General features: G+C 45.0%; 1 protein-coding gene across 1 annotated transcript in view; it reads left to right on the top strand.

The window, feature by feature from the left end:
* The first annotated feature begins 231 nt into the window (after positions 1-231).
* The window catches only part of LOC133344878 (F-box/LRR-repeat protein 20-like), a 40,019-nt gene continuing 22,128 nt past the window's right edge, over positions 232-18,122 (top strand). The window contains exons 1-4 of the mRNA XM_061555165.1: positions 232-467; positions 3,848-3,912; positions 11,077-11,131; positions 11,765-11,839. Coding sequence (XP_061411149.1) covers positions 432-467; positions 3,848-3,912; positions 11,077-11,131; positions 11,765-11,839 — 231 coding nt within the window. The 5' untranslated portion in view covers positions 232-431. The remainder of the gene's footprint in view (positions 468-3,847; positions 3,913-11,076; positions 11,132-11,764; positions 11,840-18,122) is intronic.

The raw sequence follows: 18,122 nt of genomic DNA, 5'->3' as shown, positions 1-18,122 counted from the left end.
TGCTGCCGCCCAGACGCCCGTCCGTGTCACGGCGATGAGCTGCCCATAGCCTCGTTGTGCGAGCGGGCTGCGGCTCCCCTGCGCTGCCCCCGCTCCAAGAGAGCGACTCCCCCAGGCGGGTGCCGGGTTCGCTTGCCCCTGCGGAAAGCTGGTGGGTGTGTGGGTGGGTGTGTGGGTGGGTGGGTGGCTGCCTTGGGGTGGCTGCTGGGCCGTGTTCAGTCGGGGGGGGGGGGGGGGCCTCTGGCGGCGGCGACGGGGAGGAGGAGGGACGGGGTCGGGGCGTGCTGGGGTGGAAGACGAGGCCGCCCGTCCGTCCGTCTGCTCGCCTCGCCTCGCCCCGCTTTGTGTGCGCCGAGCTCGGCTCGTCTCCCACAGTCGCCGTCGGCGTTCAGACGACGGTGGTGGTGGGTGTCTAACCCCGTGCGGGAGACATGGCGATGAACGGCATCTCGCGCAGCAGGTTCGAGGTGAGGGGCTGCCGCGGTCACGCCGATTGGGAAGTGAAGCTTTTAGCTGCTGGGCAGAGGTAGAGAGAGAGAGAGGGGAAGCGCCGTGGGTAGCCGGGGTCATGCGGATCGGTGGGCCGAGTCGGGCTGGGCAATGGGGCTGATGAACAGCTGATCGGAGCTACAGCTGGTCAGGCCTACAGCGTGGCGGGGTGGTGGTGGTGGTTGTTGTTGTTGTTAAAGGCCCCCCCCCCCCCACGCGGTTTTACAGCCCTCGTTTAAAGTTGACTGCAGATTTGTTTTTACGAGCCGCAGCTGATCACAGGGGCTAGTACAGCTGATGGAAGCTGCAGCCTATCCCTGTGCCTATGTTACAGCTGATTGGTGTTAGATTTGGTTATGTGTGGTAAGGATGTTGGTGGTGGGGGGGGGGGGTCTACAGCTGATTGAGGCTTGGAACTTACGAGCCACAGCTGATCAAAGCCACAGCTGAAGGAGGACAACAGTTGGTGAGTGTAACAGCTGATCAGAACCACAGCTGGTGGGTGTAACAGCTGATCGATGCTACAGCTGATCAGAACCACAGCTGGTGGGTGTAACAGCTGATCGATGCTACAGCTGATCAGAACCACAGCTAGTGAGTGTAACAGCTGATCGATGCTACAGCTGATCAGAACCACAGCTGGTGGGTGTAACAGCTGATCGATGCTACAGCTGATCAGAACCACAGCTAGTGGGTGTAACAGCTGATCGATGCTACAGCTGATCAGAACCACAGCTGGTGGGTGTAACAGCTGATCGATGCTACAGCTGATCAGAACCACAGCTAGTGGGTGTAACAGCTGATCGATGCTACAGCTGATCAGAACCACAACTAGTGGGTGTAACAGCTGATCGATGCTACAGCTGATCAGAACCACAACTAGTGGGTGTAACAGCTGATCGATGCTACAGCTGATCAGAACCACAGCTAGTGAGTGTAACAGCTGATCGATGCTACAGCTGATCGATGCTACAGCTCATCAGAACCACAGCTGGTGGGCGTAACATCTGATCGATGCTAACATCTGATCGATGCTACAGCTGATCAGAACCACAGCTAGTGGGTGTAACAGCTGATCGATGCTACAGCTGATCAGAACCACAGCTGGTGGGCGTAACAGCTGATCGATGCTACAGCTGATCAGAACCACAGCTAGTGGGTGTAACAGCTGATCGATGCTACAGCTGATCGATGCCACAGCTGATTGGGGGGGGGGGGGCTACAGCTGATCGATACGGGAGCCCGGCGTGTTGTGTGTGTGTGCTGCAGATCAACAATCTCCAGTGTAAACCGGACGTGCTGTGGGGGGGGGGCATAAACACTGTGTGGAAACTAAATACTGTAACGCAACATCACTGTAATAATCCTGCTAACACATTACAGGTTGTGTGCGTGTGGGCTCGACTCTGCCTCAAATGAGTAGCTGGTGCGGTGTGTTAAACATCGAGACAGGGGAGACAAAGGCGGCCGGGAGTAGTTTTAGTTCCCTCCCCACCCAGCACTTTCTCTAACAGTCTGAAGGCTCATCTTCTTGGTTCTTATTTTATTATGTTTTATTTTTATTATTTTATTATTTCCCTTCTACGTGACTTTACCGAAAGAACCAAGAAGATGAATCCCTGCAGTCACGAAAGCTTTAAATCGAAATTTAGTCTGAAGGCTATAAGGGGGTCTTTGTGGCGGGGGATGTCCAATAAATATCGTGACAGCAGTCTCAGTGTGTAAAGAGTGTCATATGGTGGCTGTGTGTGCTGTTACAGCCCGTTTTCTAATCCACCGCTGGATGCGAACATCCACGCGCCTTTGTAGGCAGTGTGGACACTCTTTTGGCCATACTTCACCACGCTGGTCAATGCCAGTTGGCGAAAGTTGTGGGTTTTTTTTGGGGGGGGTGGTGGAGGTGGGTAATTAGAGAACGACGCTGGCTTGGGTATTTGCTGCCACTGCCCTCTGATGTCCGCAACGCCGACTAGGGCCCTGTTGTTATGCCTTTTGGTTGTCGCCCAGCCAGGCGCTATCCAGGCTCCAAAACAAAGTCCCTGCTTAGCTTCCAAGGTCTGGTGGAGATCGGACGCAGCAGCATGATTTGGTCATTGGCTGTCAATGTTCAAGCGCATCACGCCTACGTGTTGCTTCTAAGACGAGAACACCCCCCCCCCTCCCCATTGACGAGCGTGGTGAAGTATGGTCAAATAGCGGATGGGGAAGCCCTCATTCACCCATTGGTTTTACAAAAGGGACTGTGTCTGTACCATGCATGGGGTTCCCTGCGGTCTTGGTTATAACGAGCTTTCAAGTAATGCTCATCAAAAGGAATTTTTTTTTAGATTTCAGTGGCAGGACAGGCAATTTCAACTGCAAATGGAATTCCTGCCCTGTTCCTCATTGTGTTTGATGATTGCGGTAGTGTGCCCTCATGACTTGCACTATTTCTGGCACATTTGAATAGTAATAATGTTTAGCTCTGCGTCATTCCACTGCTGGATGAAGGCTTCCCCCACACTGCACGCCCAATGCACTCGCCATGACATCTGAAAAGCAGGCTTATCTTCTCTCTCGCTGATAATTAGTAAATAATGAGCCGGTGGTGGTTGTTTGTGTCGTAATTCCCATGATTCTGGGCAGGAATGTTCCCAAGGTGGTGTTTTGTTTAGTCAGCAGAGATAAAGCTAAAATAAACAAGGCTGATGAGAAGCTCTGGCTTAGATGGATTTGAATAAACTGTTTTCAAGTAATCTTGAAGGAGCATACTCCGAAGAAAACAATTGTTAGTTGTTTGGTTATAAATGTGAGAGTACGGTAGTAGTTTCACAACTGTACTCATCGTGATAGATGGTTTACTTGTTATTTTTTATTATTATGCATGTTTACCCAGGAAAGCCTCAACTCTTTTTCAGTAGGGTCCTGGATTGGTGGTGGGGGGGCGTAGTTGCTTTGCGTAATCCAAATTTTGTCATTTGCAACGGGATGTTTTTCCTATACCAGTTACATAGTTCGTTTTAACTATGGGAGGAAACCAAAGAATCCCAAAGAAACCCATATGCAGAACAGGGGGAGAACATACAAACTCCACACAAAGGCATCCGAGTCAAGAATCGAACCTAGGCCCTTCTTCGTGTGACACATGAGTGTTACCACGGCGTCACCCTGCCGCCCTGTTTCCTCAAATGGATATCTGTGAAGTAGAGCTTTACAGCTCATCGGATTCCTCCAGCATAACTATTTTGATTCTGAAAATTGTAAATGTATTCGTGTGAATGTCTCTGGTGTGTTACTGTGTAACAGGTGGGATGCTTGCTATTCAGAGGTGGTTTGGTGACAAATTGCTTTGTTTTCCTGCCTCATTTGTGCAAAACAGATGTTCTCGAGTGATGGCGATGAAGCACTCATTAACAAGAAGCTTCCCAAGGAGCTGTTGCTAAGGTATGCAAAGAGCCCCTGCAAACGAGACCCCCATCTGTCCAGTAATGGCACACATGTGCCAGTTGCCCAAAACATAAAGCTGCCACGTTTCTGGCAGGCTCAACTGGGATGCGTGACGAGCTGGCAGCCCCTTCCTTGGTTAGCCCTACCCACGTTTCAATAGTCACAGCAATTCAACTGGTAGTACCCACGCAGTGAATGGCCGAATTTGTTTTGACGTTTGCTCCACGGCCTGCTCATAGGCCCCTCCAGTGTCAACCCCACATCCACGTCGCATGTAGAACCCACACCTCTGCCTGCATCACGAGTCGAGCACGATGTGAGAACATTTTACACCGGGGACAATATCTGTTTTCGCAAATGCTTTGAAACGCTGGGACAGCCTTTCTGAAAACGGGGCACTTGATATCATTAAAACGAACGTGCCACCCTCAATCCGGTCTTTCGTACGTAGCCGGCAGCCTCAAACCTGCCTGACAACAAAAGAGTAACAGCTGGGAGTTTAAAGAGAATGCTTGGTATTTGCTGGAGGGGGGAGGGGAATGAGGATGGTCCTGGAGTCTTGAACCTACATAATCGGTGGGTGTTTCAGTGAAGGCGGCTTTGGTATTTGTGGGCCTGCACAGGTGACTTAAGAATGCAAGTCTGATGATACCTGCACTGCTCGGCATTTTGACGTGTGGGGTGTACTGTAGGCCGTGTTGGGTGCCCATGGTTACCGGCGAGTGACGACTGAGAGTTTGCAATTCCAGTGAGAGCTGCATGAAAGATGGCAGTGAACTCGAGCGTTTGCGTTCCTACTCGATGTCGTGGCTCTATGTGGAAGTTATTTTTAAGGACTTGGACTGCCCAAGCTCATGGTGCCCTAATGAGGCGTAATGACTAGACTGTGATACCATTAGACCGCAAGGGCTCATGATTGTACTAAAGTGCCTGGTGCTTGCCTGCGTGAGGGTGTGGGAGACCGATCAAGTATTTTTAGGACCAGTCTTTTTCAAAAATCATAGCTTTGCATGGCCCCAGGCGACTACGATCCTGTTTGAGCCGTCGCAGACCCCGGGCACTTTTGGAGTTGTACTTGTTTTAATTCCCTCCTCCCCCCTCTTGCTCTCTTCTCCCCCAATAACAAACAAAAAGCCCTTAAATCATCTCGGCGCTGGACCTGTACCAATTGCCACCATCCCCCCTCTCGCCACAATTTGATTAATTATGATTTGAAGTCCCGATGCACCCCCACCCCTCCTGAACACGCGTGAACCGTCCTATCTGTTCAGCATCTTTAGCCGTGGGTTGCGTGAAGACACTTTATAAGTTGACATTGTACGGGAGCGTTTATAAAAAGAATTACAAATCCGCTGCTCAAAGAAGGCCTCCCCCTGACCGCTATGGTCATGGGGTTTTTTGTGGTCATACTTTACGCTGGTCGGTTGCGGGTTAGTAAAAGCAGGGTGGAGGAAACCCAGGTCCAGTTCTGGTAAAATCGCTCACCGCTGGCATCAGCACTGGCCAGAAATCAAACTTTGTTCGGCGGATTTTCTCCGCTGTGTAATATTTACTGCACCACCGCTGCACCCAGTGTATACAGTTCACGTGTTTGGGGATAAATTCTGCTGCGGATGTTGCTGTTGTTTTCCAGGAGTTTTTGTATGGTAGCTCCGACAACTCAATGTGTTCGGCTCGTGTAGCCTCTGAACATTGATGACTGCTGGTATTGATTGAGCCCTAATGAGGATAAAAAAAAACCTCCACATTTGTCTTAGTTTCACCGCTGCTTGTTGGGATGGGCACATTTTCTCAACTCTTTTTAGTTGGTGGTCTAAGTGACAAAATGGCCACGCATTCAATTATTTTGAACAGGTGGTCTGGATTAAGGTGAGAGAGCCTTGTACATGCAAAGCACATATTTGTTGTTAAATCTATTTGCGAAGCCTCGCAGAGATTTTTAAGCACTCTTACAGATATCGGCAATCTTCCAATGTTTGCCGTGGTTGTATTGGCGGTGCTGGGACTGTCTCTTTTTCTGAAGATAGTGTTTTTGTCAATATTTCTGCACATCCTCTTGAGATGTAGTTGCCTTTACACAATGTATAATTGGGTGTTGTTGTTATCTTGAAGCTGAGCACATGCTCTGTTTGCATGTACAGGTGATAACAGAGCACCAATTGTGTTGGAGATTGTCCCTGCACAGTTTCAGCAGTGACTTGTAAAAAAACCAATATTAAATGACAGCCCTTTTTAAATCAACTTTTGGTTGTAGGGTTTTCCATACTGCATTGGTCATGGGGGTTGTTTGATCGTAATTCACCACTGCCGGTCAATGTGGGTTGGTGAAGGGATGGGGGTCCCAAGACCGGTTTAGATCTTACAACTTATGTTAGGCATGAACTCGGTATGCTGGGTCTCAGTTGCTTGTAATAAACGAAACACTGGTACCACTTTCCACACTACTCTGCAAGTGTAGTCAGATGGATTTTAACGATTTGTTATGCCACGTCTTCATTTCGGTGATGAGCTGTGCCATAACAGTTCTAAGTTAACACAAGTGTGAGTTGAGGTGTAAATAAATCTATAATTCCTTTGCTCGGTCAGTAGAATTCTCACAGGAATACTGCTAAATATTGGACGGAAGCTGAAATGAAATATATATTTGTCAGTGACCTAAGCCACAAGACGAGGGATGGTGGTTAGCTGTGTGCTGGTGGCGTGCCAAATAATGAGGACCGCTGAGGCCGTTTTGTAGGCCAGATATTTAAAGAAATATGTATAAGTGCTCGTGTACGCGTGCGTGCATTTTGTCGGAGCCACTCAATTTGCCGTGGGACTTGAATCGAGGTTAGTGACCACCTGCCTAGCTACCGAGCTACCATATGCCGTCCGTCTCTAATTTCAATGCAAATAAGGCGTTTGATTATTCTGCTCGTTACATTTGGCCAGCAAATTAGTTTTTTTCCCCCGCTCTCTCTCTCTGCTCTGGTTTCATCATTGTGCGGAAAAGAACAGCGACTATGGGCCTCTTGTGTTTCGTGCGTTGGGGGGATGTGGGGGTTGTGGCTTGCCTCCTCTAGCCATATCACATCCTCCACTGTGTGTGTCACGACCTATACAGACACATGTTTGTTATTAGCCACATTGGGGGAGCATTATCTGCCTCGGAAAACATAATCTTGGAAACTAATGAAATCCACGATGTCGTCCGATGTATGTTGTGGATTACGTGTTCGCCGCTTTGTTATTTTTTGCGGATGACAGATGGTTTGCTTTTGCTTGTGTTTTATGCTCCCAAGGTCGGCTGAGTATTTATTGCAGTTTAAACGGCCTAAAATGCTCAGCTTTTTGTAGTGGGAATAATCCTGCAGCAAATTGTATTGATTGTGTCATAACAATGGAAATATTCACCACCCCCCCCTTCCCAGAGATTCAATTAATTGTTGTGATTCGATTTGATTGAAGAATCTATAAAATAAAATGTAACAGTGATGAATGTAGCAGCCTTGGGCAGCTGTCGAGGATCATGTGAATACTTAACATATACATGAACACATTCACTTCACTGCTGCTGGATCAGTTAGCTGAGCTATTTTGCTCTATGTTTACACGGAAATGAAATGCCTCGGTTTTCTTGGAGTGATGCCTCCATGATCCTTCTGTTCAAAAAGGAAGACAATCGATTTGAAAAATTACAGGCTCATTATCCCCATTTCACTCAACTAGATAGTGCTCACGAAAATAATAGAAAATGCAATACTGTCATGAAAAACTCCACATTCGTCAAGAACACTGTGGCCTTATAAGAAGAATGTATATAATAGGCGACTTTTAGGCAATGGCTCTTCTTCTTAGCATGTAAATAGAGGCCAGATGGTCACCTCTCTGGTCTCAATGTTTATGTACTCTGAAGAGGAGCCATTGCCAAAATGTTGCATATTATATATTTTTACTCTGCAGGCAGTGTTATTGATGATTTCGGTGAGGTGTATTCTTGATATTTGTGCTTGTGCACCACCGCCAATGCAGAATCGCCAAATTATTTGTTCAATACTGTAATGGGTCAATTTACAGGTCAACCAACAGTAATGGCAGCAAGCTGTCAAACACGTACTATCAATCAGATAAAAAAAAAAAATTCAAATTAATTTCACATACCATTGTGAGAATACCTGATGCAGTTATCCTCTCACAAACCAACGACTTGACCATTGATCCTGAAATTCACGATTCGATGCACGTATCCTTGAGCTTCGTCTTCGATGTTAATCAATTTGCCGATGTGTCTCATGTTGTAGGGTTCTTGCTTTTTTTTTTTTGAGAAGAAAATAAAACATCTGAGAGCAGGAGAAGAAAATAAACATCTGAGAGCAGGAGAAGAAAATATTACATCTGAGAGCAGGAGAAGAAAATATTACATCTGAGAGCAGGAGAAGAAAATAATACATCTGAGAGCAGGAGAAGAAAATAATACATCTGAGAGCAGGAGAAGAAAATAATACATCTGAGAGCAGGAGAAGAAAATAATACATCTGAGAGCAGGAGAAGAAAATAATACATCTGAGAGCAGGAGAAGAAAATAATACATCTGAGAGCAGGAGAAGAAAAACCACGTCGGATTGTATTGCCTGCGGTATGAGGTGGCAGGGAAGCAGGAAGTAAAGCGGACCTGCGGGGCAGCCATCACTCGAATGCCATTGCAGTGAAAGAGAGGTCTTTATTTTTCTATCATCCGGACTTAACCAACTCTCTGCACCAATGGGGGGAAAAAATGGCAGATTAATTAAAAATCCATCCGTTCGGCTGGGAATGAGTGACACGTCGATGGTGACCTGAATCGTCAAACAGCTGGAGCACGTGTGTATGGGGGGGGAGGTTACCCCCCCCCCCCCATCTTCTTTGTGACACCCGCTGGGACAAAATGTTATCATTTGGCAGCAATCGAGGAGACAATGTTTAATTTAAAATGTTATTAACATTAATAATGAGGGATATGCTCAATCATTAGCCCCTTTGCTTTTCTCACAGTTTATTTTACTATAAATATTGGGAGACTGAATAGAGGTGTTTTAAAAACGATATGTTAATATCCGAGCTGTTTATCATTTGAATAATGGGTGGTGGGATGGATATTTTTTTTTCTACATGGAGGCAGGGCTGTCTCTGTTTGAAATGGGTAATGTCTTTTTAAACATTTCGAGAACGCCGCATTGTTATGCTGATGATGGACCTTTACAAGCGGCATTTAATGCAGGATGACACTTTGAAAATTCACGATCGCACATGCGCTCACACACACGCACACATTTTTCATGCCAAGTCATATGCATTTAGAGAACCCACGTATCCATAGAAGGTAAAGGTGCAGCACTGCAAAGTATTGTTCATGCTGCCGCTGCAAGAATGTCCTCCACTACAGGGAGCTCCTGAGAGCCCCCTCTCAAGGGTCTTTTGGTCTACTTTTCCTTTTCCCAATCCATTTCTTGTGGTTCATTCCCATTGATTGTTATAATAACGTAACATCTGAGATGATTAAGATATTCACTACAGTATTTCTCTTTATACAGTGGTACCCCAGAGATCGAACTTAATTCGTTCCAGAAGGCCATTCGAACACCGAATTAAGGTTCCCCATAAGATTTAATGTAAATGACATTAATTGGTTCCAGACACAAGACATCTCATTATAAAGCATTTTTACACAAAGTTTACAGTAATTACATGCATAAAATCATAAAAAAACAAGAAACAATAAATAAATGGAATAAATGAATAAATATATGGAATAAATGAAATAAATGAACATTGAACTTCACTTTACCTGTAGTAAGGGGAGTTGATGGCTTGAGTGGAAGGTGGTGAGGAGGAGGCGGTGGTTGTGTTATTGTTTGGGTGAGAACTACTCGTTAACTGAGCCTCTCATACGGTAAAACCTTTGTCTGGGCAAGCATCATGCATGCTGGCCATACGCGTCTCAGCCGTACAGGTTCTTTCAAGTCGCGATTGCCCGTTCGACCTCCGAATTTCGTTCGGTTTCTGGGGCATTTTTTTTTCGGAGATATCGTTTGAACACCGATTTGTTCGAGTTCTGGTGCGTCCGATCTCCGAGGTTCTACTGTACCTTGATTCCTCCAATACAATTAAAATTTTAAGGAACATGTCTTCGAGTGTGGCTATAATTACCTTGGTGAGAGAGATGTTAACATTTTGCAGTGGCGAGATGTAGTTAACAATCTCGGCTGGTATGCAGGAGGTCGTTTGTTCGATCCCAATCCTCATGCCTGTATATTTGTAGTTTGCATATTCTCCTCGTGGTCGTGTGGATTTTTCTCTGGGTATTCCTGGTTTTTCCCTCCACATTTAGAAACATGCGTTTAGAGTATTTGGCTGCTATAAATTTCAACATGATAAGCCACTTTATTTGTGGCCAGGTCGCTTCTGAAAAAGAACTATATAGCTCAGTGGGCCTTTCCTGGTAAAATTAAAAGTTTAGTTGTAGTATCTCCTCGCCCGACTCTTCTGCTTTGTATTTTGTTACTTGTGCAATCTCATTGTCGCTCTTCCTTACTTTTGTTTTTATCAATTGTAAGTGATTGCATCAGTCCAAATTGAATCAAATGCCTGATGGTAATCTGCAAAAGCTCTACATAGTGGCATTTGATACGTTTCTCTTCTAGAGTGTGATTTGTGGTAGACGTGGTAGAAAAACGTTTTCTAAATCTAATTTCCTCTCATGATTGGTTGACCTCTAAATTGACCATTTTAAAGTTCTCTAATCATCAGGAACAGTTTATATATCCACATGACAAGAGGCTGATGGACCTGCAATTCATCAAGTCACGTGATTGACACACAGCTCCATGGGGCCTTTTTGGGCACACTTATTTAGTTAAATGTGAAATGTGTTTTTTTTCAGCAGCCACCGACTTCTGAGATCATCAGCAGAGAGTGGGTAGCCCCACCCCTTTCCGCACATCTGTGACGAGTGCAGCATGATTGATCCCTGACATTCTCAAGTTCCTGTCACTATTAAGAGCGCCGTAGGGATTCAATGGGATTTTAATCTCGTGTATCAACAGGAACAGAGGCGGGATTTAACGGCAAGCACAACACCACCCGCCCTGCAGCGTATGACACCACTGGAGTGCTGGCCATGATTCTTGATTGTGCTCTCTGTAGGATATTCTCCTGCCTGGATGTGGTCACACTCTGTCGCTGTGCCCAGGTGTCCAGGGTAAGAAAAGCCGTTTCATTAGTTGCTTCTCAACCTGTGTCACTCTTGACTGATTTTACATTGAGCATCACGACCAGTTTTATACAATATATAGATACCTTGCTATTTCTTTCATTGGTGTACTATTTTTGTTCATGCTTTGGTTATTTTGGCGACCCATGCCACTTTTGAAAATAAGACTGTATCCTGGTCCCTTGAGTTCTAACCTGGTTAAACAAAATAAACTTGAAACTTGAGTCCGAGTAATGCTTGGATTGGTGACCTTTATGGGTGGTCACAGGGACTGCTGTTTGATACAAACTGATATAAGCAATTCTACACCGATGACAATTTTCAAAAGAACCTCTCAAGCACAACCTTTTTTATAAATAGAAACACAGCATTACCTGGCTCGTCGGTTTCAACATTGTATATTCTCAGAAGTGCACGAGCGTGTATTTGCGTCCTTACGTACCAAGACCATTGTCAGGTAGCTTTCTCACAAGAGCACGGGAGAGTGGTACCTTAGTAATAACAATAACAATCCTGCTCATTGTGAAACACGTAGCAAACCAGGGAGCCTCCTCGTCATTTTTGACCGTGCAAAAATGTTTATCGAAGGCGCTGTTCTCACCATTTTTTTCCCATCCCCAGTCATGGAACGTCCTCGCTCTGGATGGCAGCAACTGGCAGAGGATCGACCTCTTCAACTTTCAGAGGGACATAGAGGTGAGTGTCCTTCGGGGCCGTGTGACCGCCACCATGCACCGTGAGCCAATCGCCAGGGAGCGATGGTGGCCTTGCACCTCAGAGTCTAGGGGTTGTGAATTGATAATCGATTTATCTTTTGGGATACTTGTTTATGGAATCGATTATCAATTCAAAAAGGTCATGGAAGCAATAATCGAAACCAACCGTGACAACGTTCAAATTGCACGATGTATTCAAATAGCTTTGGTCACGGGGCAACCCACTGCATACAATATATATAAACAAACGTAGCCCTTTCTCAGTCCATTTGCTCGATGAAGGTCTCGTCATGCCGTAAAGGTCATGGGGTTGTTTGGCTATGCTTCACTATGCTAATCAGTGGCTTTTTATTTATTGTTAATTTGCATGTGATTATCCATAGTGCATAAACATGAAACTTATAACCCCGGTGAGAAACCTTCTGTCCGCTTTAAAATGCATAACAAAAGGAATATCTCTTACAAATAACAGGTGTGTAACGAAACATCCGTTCATCAATTAAAAACTAATTTCTACACCTGCATTAATTACTGTGTGTGATAATCGATTTATGGTTTGTGCAGATCTCGTGCCAATTTTTAAATGTGTCTAATGGAGCAGCACACAGGTGGAATAATAATGAGACACTATATAAACCAGATGCAATAACAAGACTAACTAATCGGGTGGCTTTTTGTTAACTGATTTCGCAACCTAAAAAAACGGTGAGAATCACAAACGAGCCAACACCCTTGAGAGGACGTCCACCGTGGTGAGGGTGGCTAAATCTGCTGATGCGCCGGTACTGGGCCGATCGTCGCATCATCAATCAGTGGATAGGTCATAGCTGATAATGATGATATCTAATTGCTGGATGGTGAATCACTACCTGCCTAGTTTGTACATACCTAGGCTTGACAACAGCGTAAAGCTTCGTTGGTGGTTTGGGGTAAGCATGTCGGTTTATAAACTAGAGGAGGCGGCATGATGTGTACATTCATATCCACTATCAGTGGCAGTGCTGTCACATGAACGTGTTCTGACGGAGCACCTGCCTGTAACAGTAAAGTTCTCAATCATTAACAAAACCTCACAGTTGTGTTTAGTAGCCTGCGACCACACACCCTAAGTGCGTATCTACAAGATGAGAGCTGTTTTGTGGGTTGCATCTTCCTGTATTAGCGTTTGCATAAACCTCGTAGAATGTTCCTACCTCGGAACTGGAAACGACCTTGGCATAGTATGGTTGATGTGGATGCACGTCAAGGCTGAGGCTAACATCAAACACCACGGTCTCAGGAAAAGGTTTCCTGACAGCGTCTCGTGGGGTCGCTGAACTGCAGCCAGGGGCAAGTGAATAATGATAGAAAATGGACATATGTGCTCCATGGTCTTCTTTGCAAATGTATCCAAATGGGTTGGATGTTTTTTTAATGGTTTATAGTTATATGGTAATGATTTACAGCTCTCCACTGCTGGATGAGGGCCTCCCTCCACACCTTTGTGATCATTTGAGCATACTTCACAACGCTGTTCAGTGTGGGTTGGTGAAGAGCATGGTAGGCCCACGTCAAGATCGGATATCGCACGCCACTGATGTTAGTCGTGGCCACGAATTAAACTCACACTTCCAGATTTGTAGCACAGTGTACAAACCATTGCGTCTCTGCCCACCCCGCTCATTGTTAGAAATAAATATATAACGATCAAAAACACATTGGTGTACAACACTGCCTTAAAATAATATTTTTTAAAATCTGTGACGTTTCGAGCAATGGCCCTTCTTCATAGCACAAATGTAGAGAGACCAGAGAGGGTGAATGCACTCACAATGGGGCCTGATGAGAATTACATTTAAAAAATGTTTTCCCAAGAACCAGTTCATAAATGGGCATATGAATGGTTACCCAAGTGCAGCTATCGAGAACCAGACAAATCCTTCAATGAGCAAACATATTACGAAATTAACTCATTTAAACTTATAAAATGTTGCTGGCACAATGCAATGTGGGAAGGTTTGTTTTTTGTGAGGAGCTACCCCACCACCCCCCTCCTTGGCAGTGCATTCCTGGGTCCAATTACTATATAAATAAATATTGAGGCCTTTCCCTCCTAATTTCCATGGTCTTTCACGTAACATGGCTGTGAATTGCGTTGTTGTGTACATATGCTGTTAACCAACAATATACAGAATTGTTCATAACAGTATAAAAACGCCAAACTGTTTGACTTTGTTTTATACATAGCCGAGTGCCGAGCTGGTCGGTGCTGGGTGAAACTGGATGTTTAGGTTAACCATTCACCAGTGTCTGGAGACTGACTAATTCAATTGAACAATGGGCAACACTCTAACACATTAGACACTGCAAACACAAGGGAATGAAGAAAACGGAAGACGTCGGATAGAGGATGAGACGAGTGGAAGTCTCATTGGCAAGAAGATGAGGCTCCTAAGGCTGGAACATCTACTCGCGATGAATACCGCAGTGGCGGTTACCACAAAAACGGAAAGCATGGAAACCCCGACACAGGCAAGACGGAAAAGGGGAATACCTAGGAGCACATGGTGAGACACAGTAAACAGTGACTTGGCACGGTGAGATCTAACAATAACAGGAAGGGGTGGAATGAACACGTGTCGTAATGCCACCTGGTGATGATGAACACCTGGGTGTAGTTTCTCGCCATTATTATTTTTATTATATATCCACTTTGTGGGTGTCTTTTACATAATAGCAGTGCGCACATTGCCCACATAGTTTTGAGTGCTCGCAATACGAGGCTTGGGCATTGCAGTGTCTTTCATTGTACCCACTCTCATTTCATAGCTTGCTAAAGTGTACCGCCGACATCGCTGTAACCATATTGGGATTAGACTGCGTAGAGTTTGAGCCAGGAACTTAGGGCCTGGCTGTGACCAAATCACCTGTTCAGTGTTGTCAGATCTAGGAACCTAAGCAGGCCTGAAGCCTGGATATTGGGCTGGATGGTTGTGTGAGAAACAGGAGGCAGTGTAGAAATATTCATTGTTAAGCTGTTCTTCTATGCTCCCACAGGTCTGTGCACTCCACCTTCACGCGTCCGCACTGACCAGTGTGGTGAAGCGGGGGGGGGGGGGGGGGATAACCCCCATGGGCCGCACACTGTGGGGAGCCCCTCAGCCTGCAAATACATTGATCAAAAGTGGCTGTACATCCACCGAAAACCGAGGCTATTGCTTTCCTCTTGATACGTTTTGTTATTTACTGTATTTGCATTAAACGGAGGAGCAAGCGTAAGAATGACCGAAGACGATGATGATAATATTCCTGTTGAGTGCGATGGGATGGTATGTGTTGATGCGGAGACACCTGCACCAAACGTGTGCACACCCGTGGCAGTGGTAAATGTTTATTCCTGGCAGCAAGCCAGCACATTAAGCACACACTGGGGCAGAATTTTAATAGCTATTGGTACATAAAAGGGGACACTCCATGCATTAAACAGCTGGTGGCCCAGTGGCAATTTAAAGGTTGAAATTTGTAATTCTTTAACCGGCAAAAGAAAACATGTGAAGTACCACAATGTCATTAAAGAATAACAGACGTGTAGAGCAAGGGACATTTGCATTAAGCTTTGATTTTTGTCAGAGCAAAGCATCTTTATCAATATGTGGAAATTAATTCGATGGTGGCTGAAGAGCCTGTACGTGTGTGTGGTTTCAATGCATCCATAGTTTATTGGGTATGATGGTGATTGTGAGATGTCGTGAATAGATTATCCATTTTCGATAGATCATAGATTTCTGATAATCGTTTTCACAATCCTGAACGTTGAAGAAGTGTTGGAATTGATGATTGAATCCAGTTTAGTGTTAGCAAGAAAGTAATTGGCACAGCGGACATATAAACGGTACGGCTCGTTCCAATGTGATTGGTCAGTTGCAGCAACTGTATGGAAGGCTCATCAGTCACCGGGGTGTTTGGTATGTGTTAGATATTTAGTTTTGTATGGTAAAATAGTTGTTTCCCTTTTTGCAACAGTTATTGATAACGCGACAAAAACGAAAGCGTCCATTATCGCGAGTCACACAGCAGCATTACTCCCAACAGATTTTCTCGAATCTGTCTCCACGTTCTTGTTGGGTAAGCAAAAACGAATTTAAACATCTTAAAAACAACTCTGTACTCGTGTTTCGTCACATCCCTTTTTACACGCTTTTATTTAACTCACTCTGTTGTTGTTGGCGTATCCTCAAATTTTGTAACTCAATTTTAACCCACTTCCCAATGTGGTATCGACTGCAAACTTTGTATACTTATGTCGTACTGATGACAATACTATATTCTATAAAAAAAATACAAAGAATATTTTTAAACATTCCTTTTTATATGTTATGTTTCTGCTTGGGTCTAATTGTCCACGCTCAACTGACGTTGGTTGTAAATCACCACGGGCCCCTTACGTTATGGCAAACTTTGCGGCAACTTCTTGGAGTCGTGGAGTTCTGCCATTACGAGTACGGTACATTTCATTAAAGCGTGTTTAAAAAAAAGCATTTTTAAATATTACTTATTATTAACTGACCGGCAAGTCTGCCCGGGATGTTTTGGTCCCTTGCTCAATGGCCCTGCCGTGTTCCCACGAATCGAGCTGAGGTTGCCGCCGCAGATTATGCGTTGCTGCTCGGCGATTAAATCGAGGGCGACAGTGATGGGATTACGTGCGTGCGTTGCCGCGCCGGCTGTTGTAATCCGCCGGTACCATCGATGCCATTGGCACTTCGCCGACCAACTTAGCCGCATCCACTGCTAGGTTGGGCAGATGATGACAAAAATATACAAATGTTTTTGTACTACATTCGTGGTAATTGTTGATTTTACATTTGCACAACGGTGGCAGTGGGTTCAGGGAACTGAATGTACACGGGTTTATTGGCAACATATCGCTATCACTGTTACAACACCCACCATCTCGTATACGGGCACATTACACTGTTATTTCATAAACAATGTTTGTCTAATATTTAGATAACATTTATAGATCTTCACTGTGTCTATTAGTTGTAAATGATGCATTGATTCAAATCGACCGTTACGCCCCAGCTAACTCCATTGAATCGTGTGTGTAAGCTTAAACTTGTCTGTGATTGGTATGTATTTTGTACGGTAGTGGTTTCATATGACCCCTCCAGCCACAGCACTCATCACAACATTCAAATAATCAATTTTGGAAGCAAAACTCTACACAGTCTCTTCACAATTCATTGGATCGCAAGGACAAGGGGACAGATCATTACACCCCTAATGTGTCTCAACAAAGGCGTCGTCTATCTGCATGCACAATGGGATTTTATCGGTACCAGTCAGAATATGGCACAAATACAAATTATTTTCATTATTTTTCAAAGTGGCAAATTCAAAATGTGAACGTGCCGATTATTCTTTATGATAAGTCCATACATTTGGGGCTTCAAGCAAGCAGGATTATATTGAGGAGGCTTTTTCACAAGTTTATTATTTCTCATTATGTTGGGTTTTTTCTCCCACAAAGTATCTCGTCCTCTTCGAATGGCCACATTAAGCACTTGCTGTGCAAAGGTGGGAATCATTCATCACTTGGTGTCATTGTGTTCCTGCTGAGACCTCAGGAGGGCCCCCTACCCCCCCACGCTGACTACAGACTGAACCACAGAGCATGGCACAACGTATCTGACAGGAGCGTGTACGCCTTCACCGCCTCACCAGGGCATTGTGGGCTATGTCTGAGTTGTTTGACCACCAATGGAGTTGGCCAAACAGCCCAATAAAGAACCAAAATGCTTGGACAATTGTTGCTGCCAATTCTGGCTGCCTTCCTACATGTCTGTGGTTTCCCGTGTGTCTAAATAATTATCTCCCTCCTCGGCGTGAACGAAGACTCTACGCGTTACAAATTCTAAATTTTTGCCAGGTCTGGTTCGATTGGTGACCTGGAATGTATTTATGCACGGAGTATAACGACATCCAGTATTCTTCTCACAATGCGTGTGTGTGGCTACCAGTCACGGGCCAGTCTACCAGGAACCCGGAAACAATTTTGTGAAACAATTTGGTGAAACAATTTGGTGGAACAATTTGGTGGAACAATTTACCCCCCCTTCCTTCCCCTTTGGCAATGACATGATTTGTGATTCGGGGTTGTGGTCAAACCTGGGTTCAATAATAATTACAATTACAGCTCAGCATTGTAAGCTCAAGTTACAATTACACCCGAATTGTGATTGCCATCCATTATTAATGACAATTACAATTAAAATTGACCA

Source organism: Lethenteron reissneri, chromosome 20 (genome assembly GCF_015708825.2).
Source record: "Lethenteron reissneri isolate LAM-NWPU_2019-01 chromosome 20, ASM1570882v1, whole genome shotgun sequence".
In the NCBI taxonomy this organism is placed as follows: domain Eukaryota; kingdom Metazoa; phylum Chordata; class Hyperoartia; order Petromyzontiformes; family Petromyzontidae; genus Lethenteron; species Lethenteron reissneri.
The sequence above is the reverse complement of the archived record's forward strand: the minus strand, read 5'-3'. Positions and strand labels throughout refer to the sequence as shown.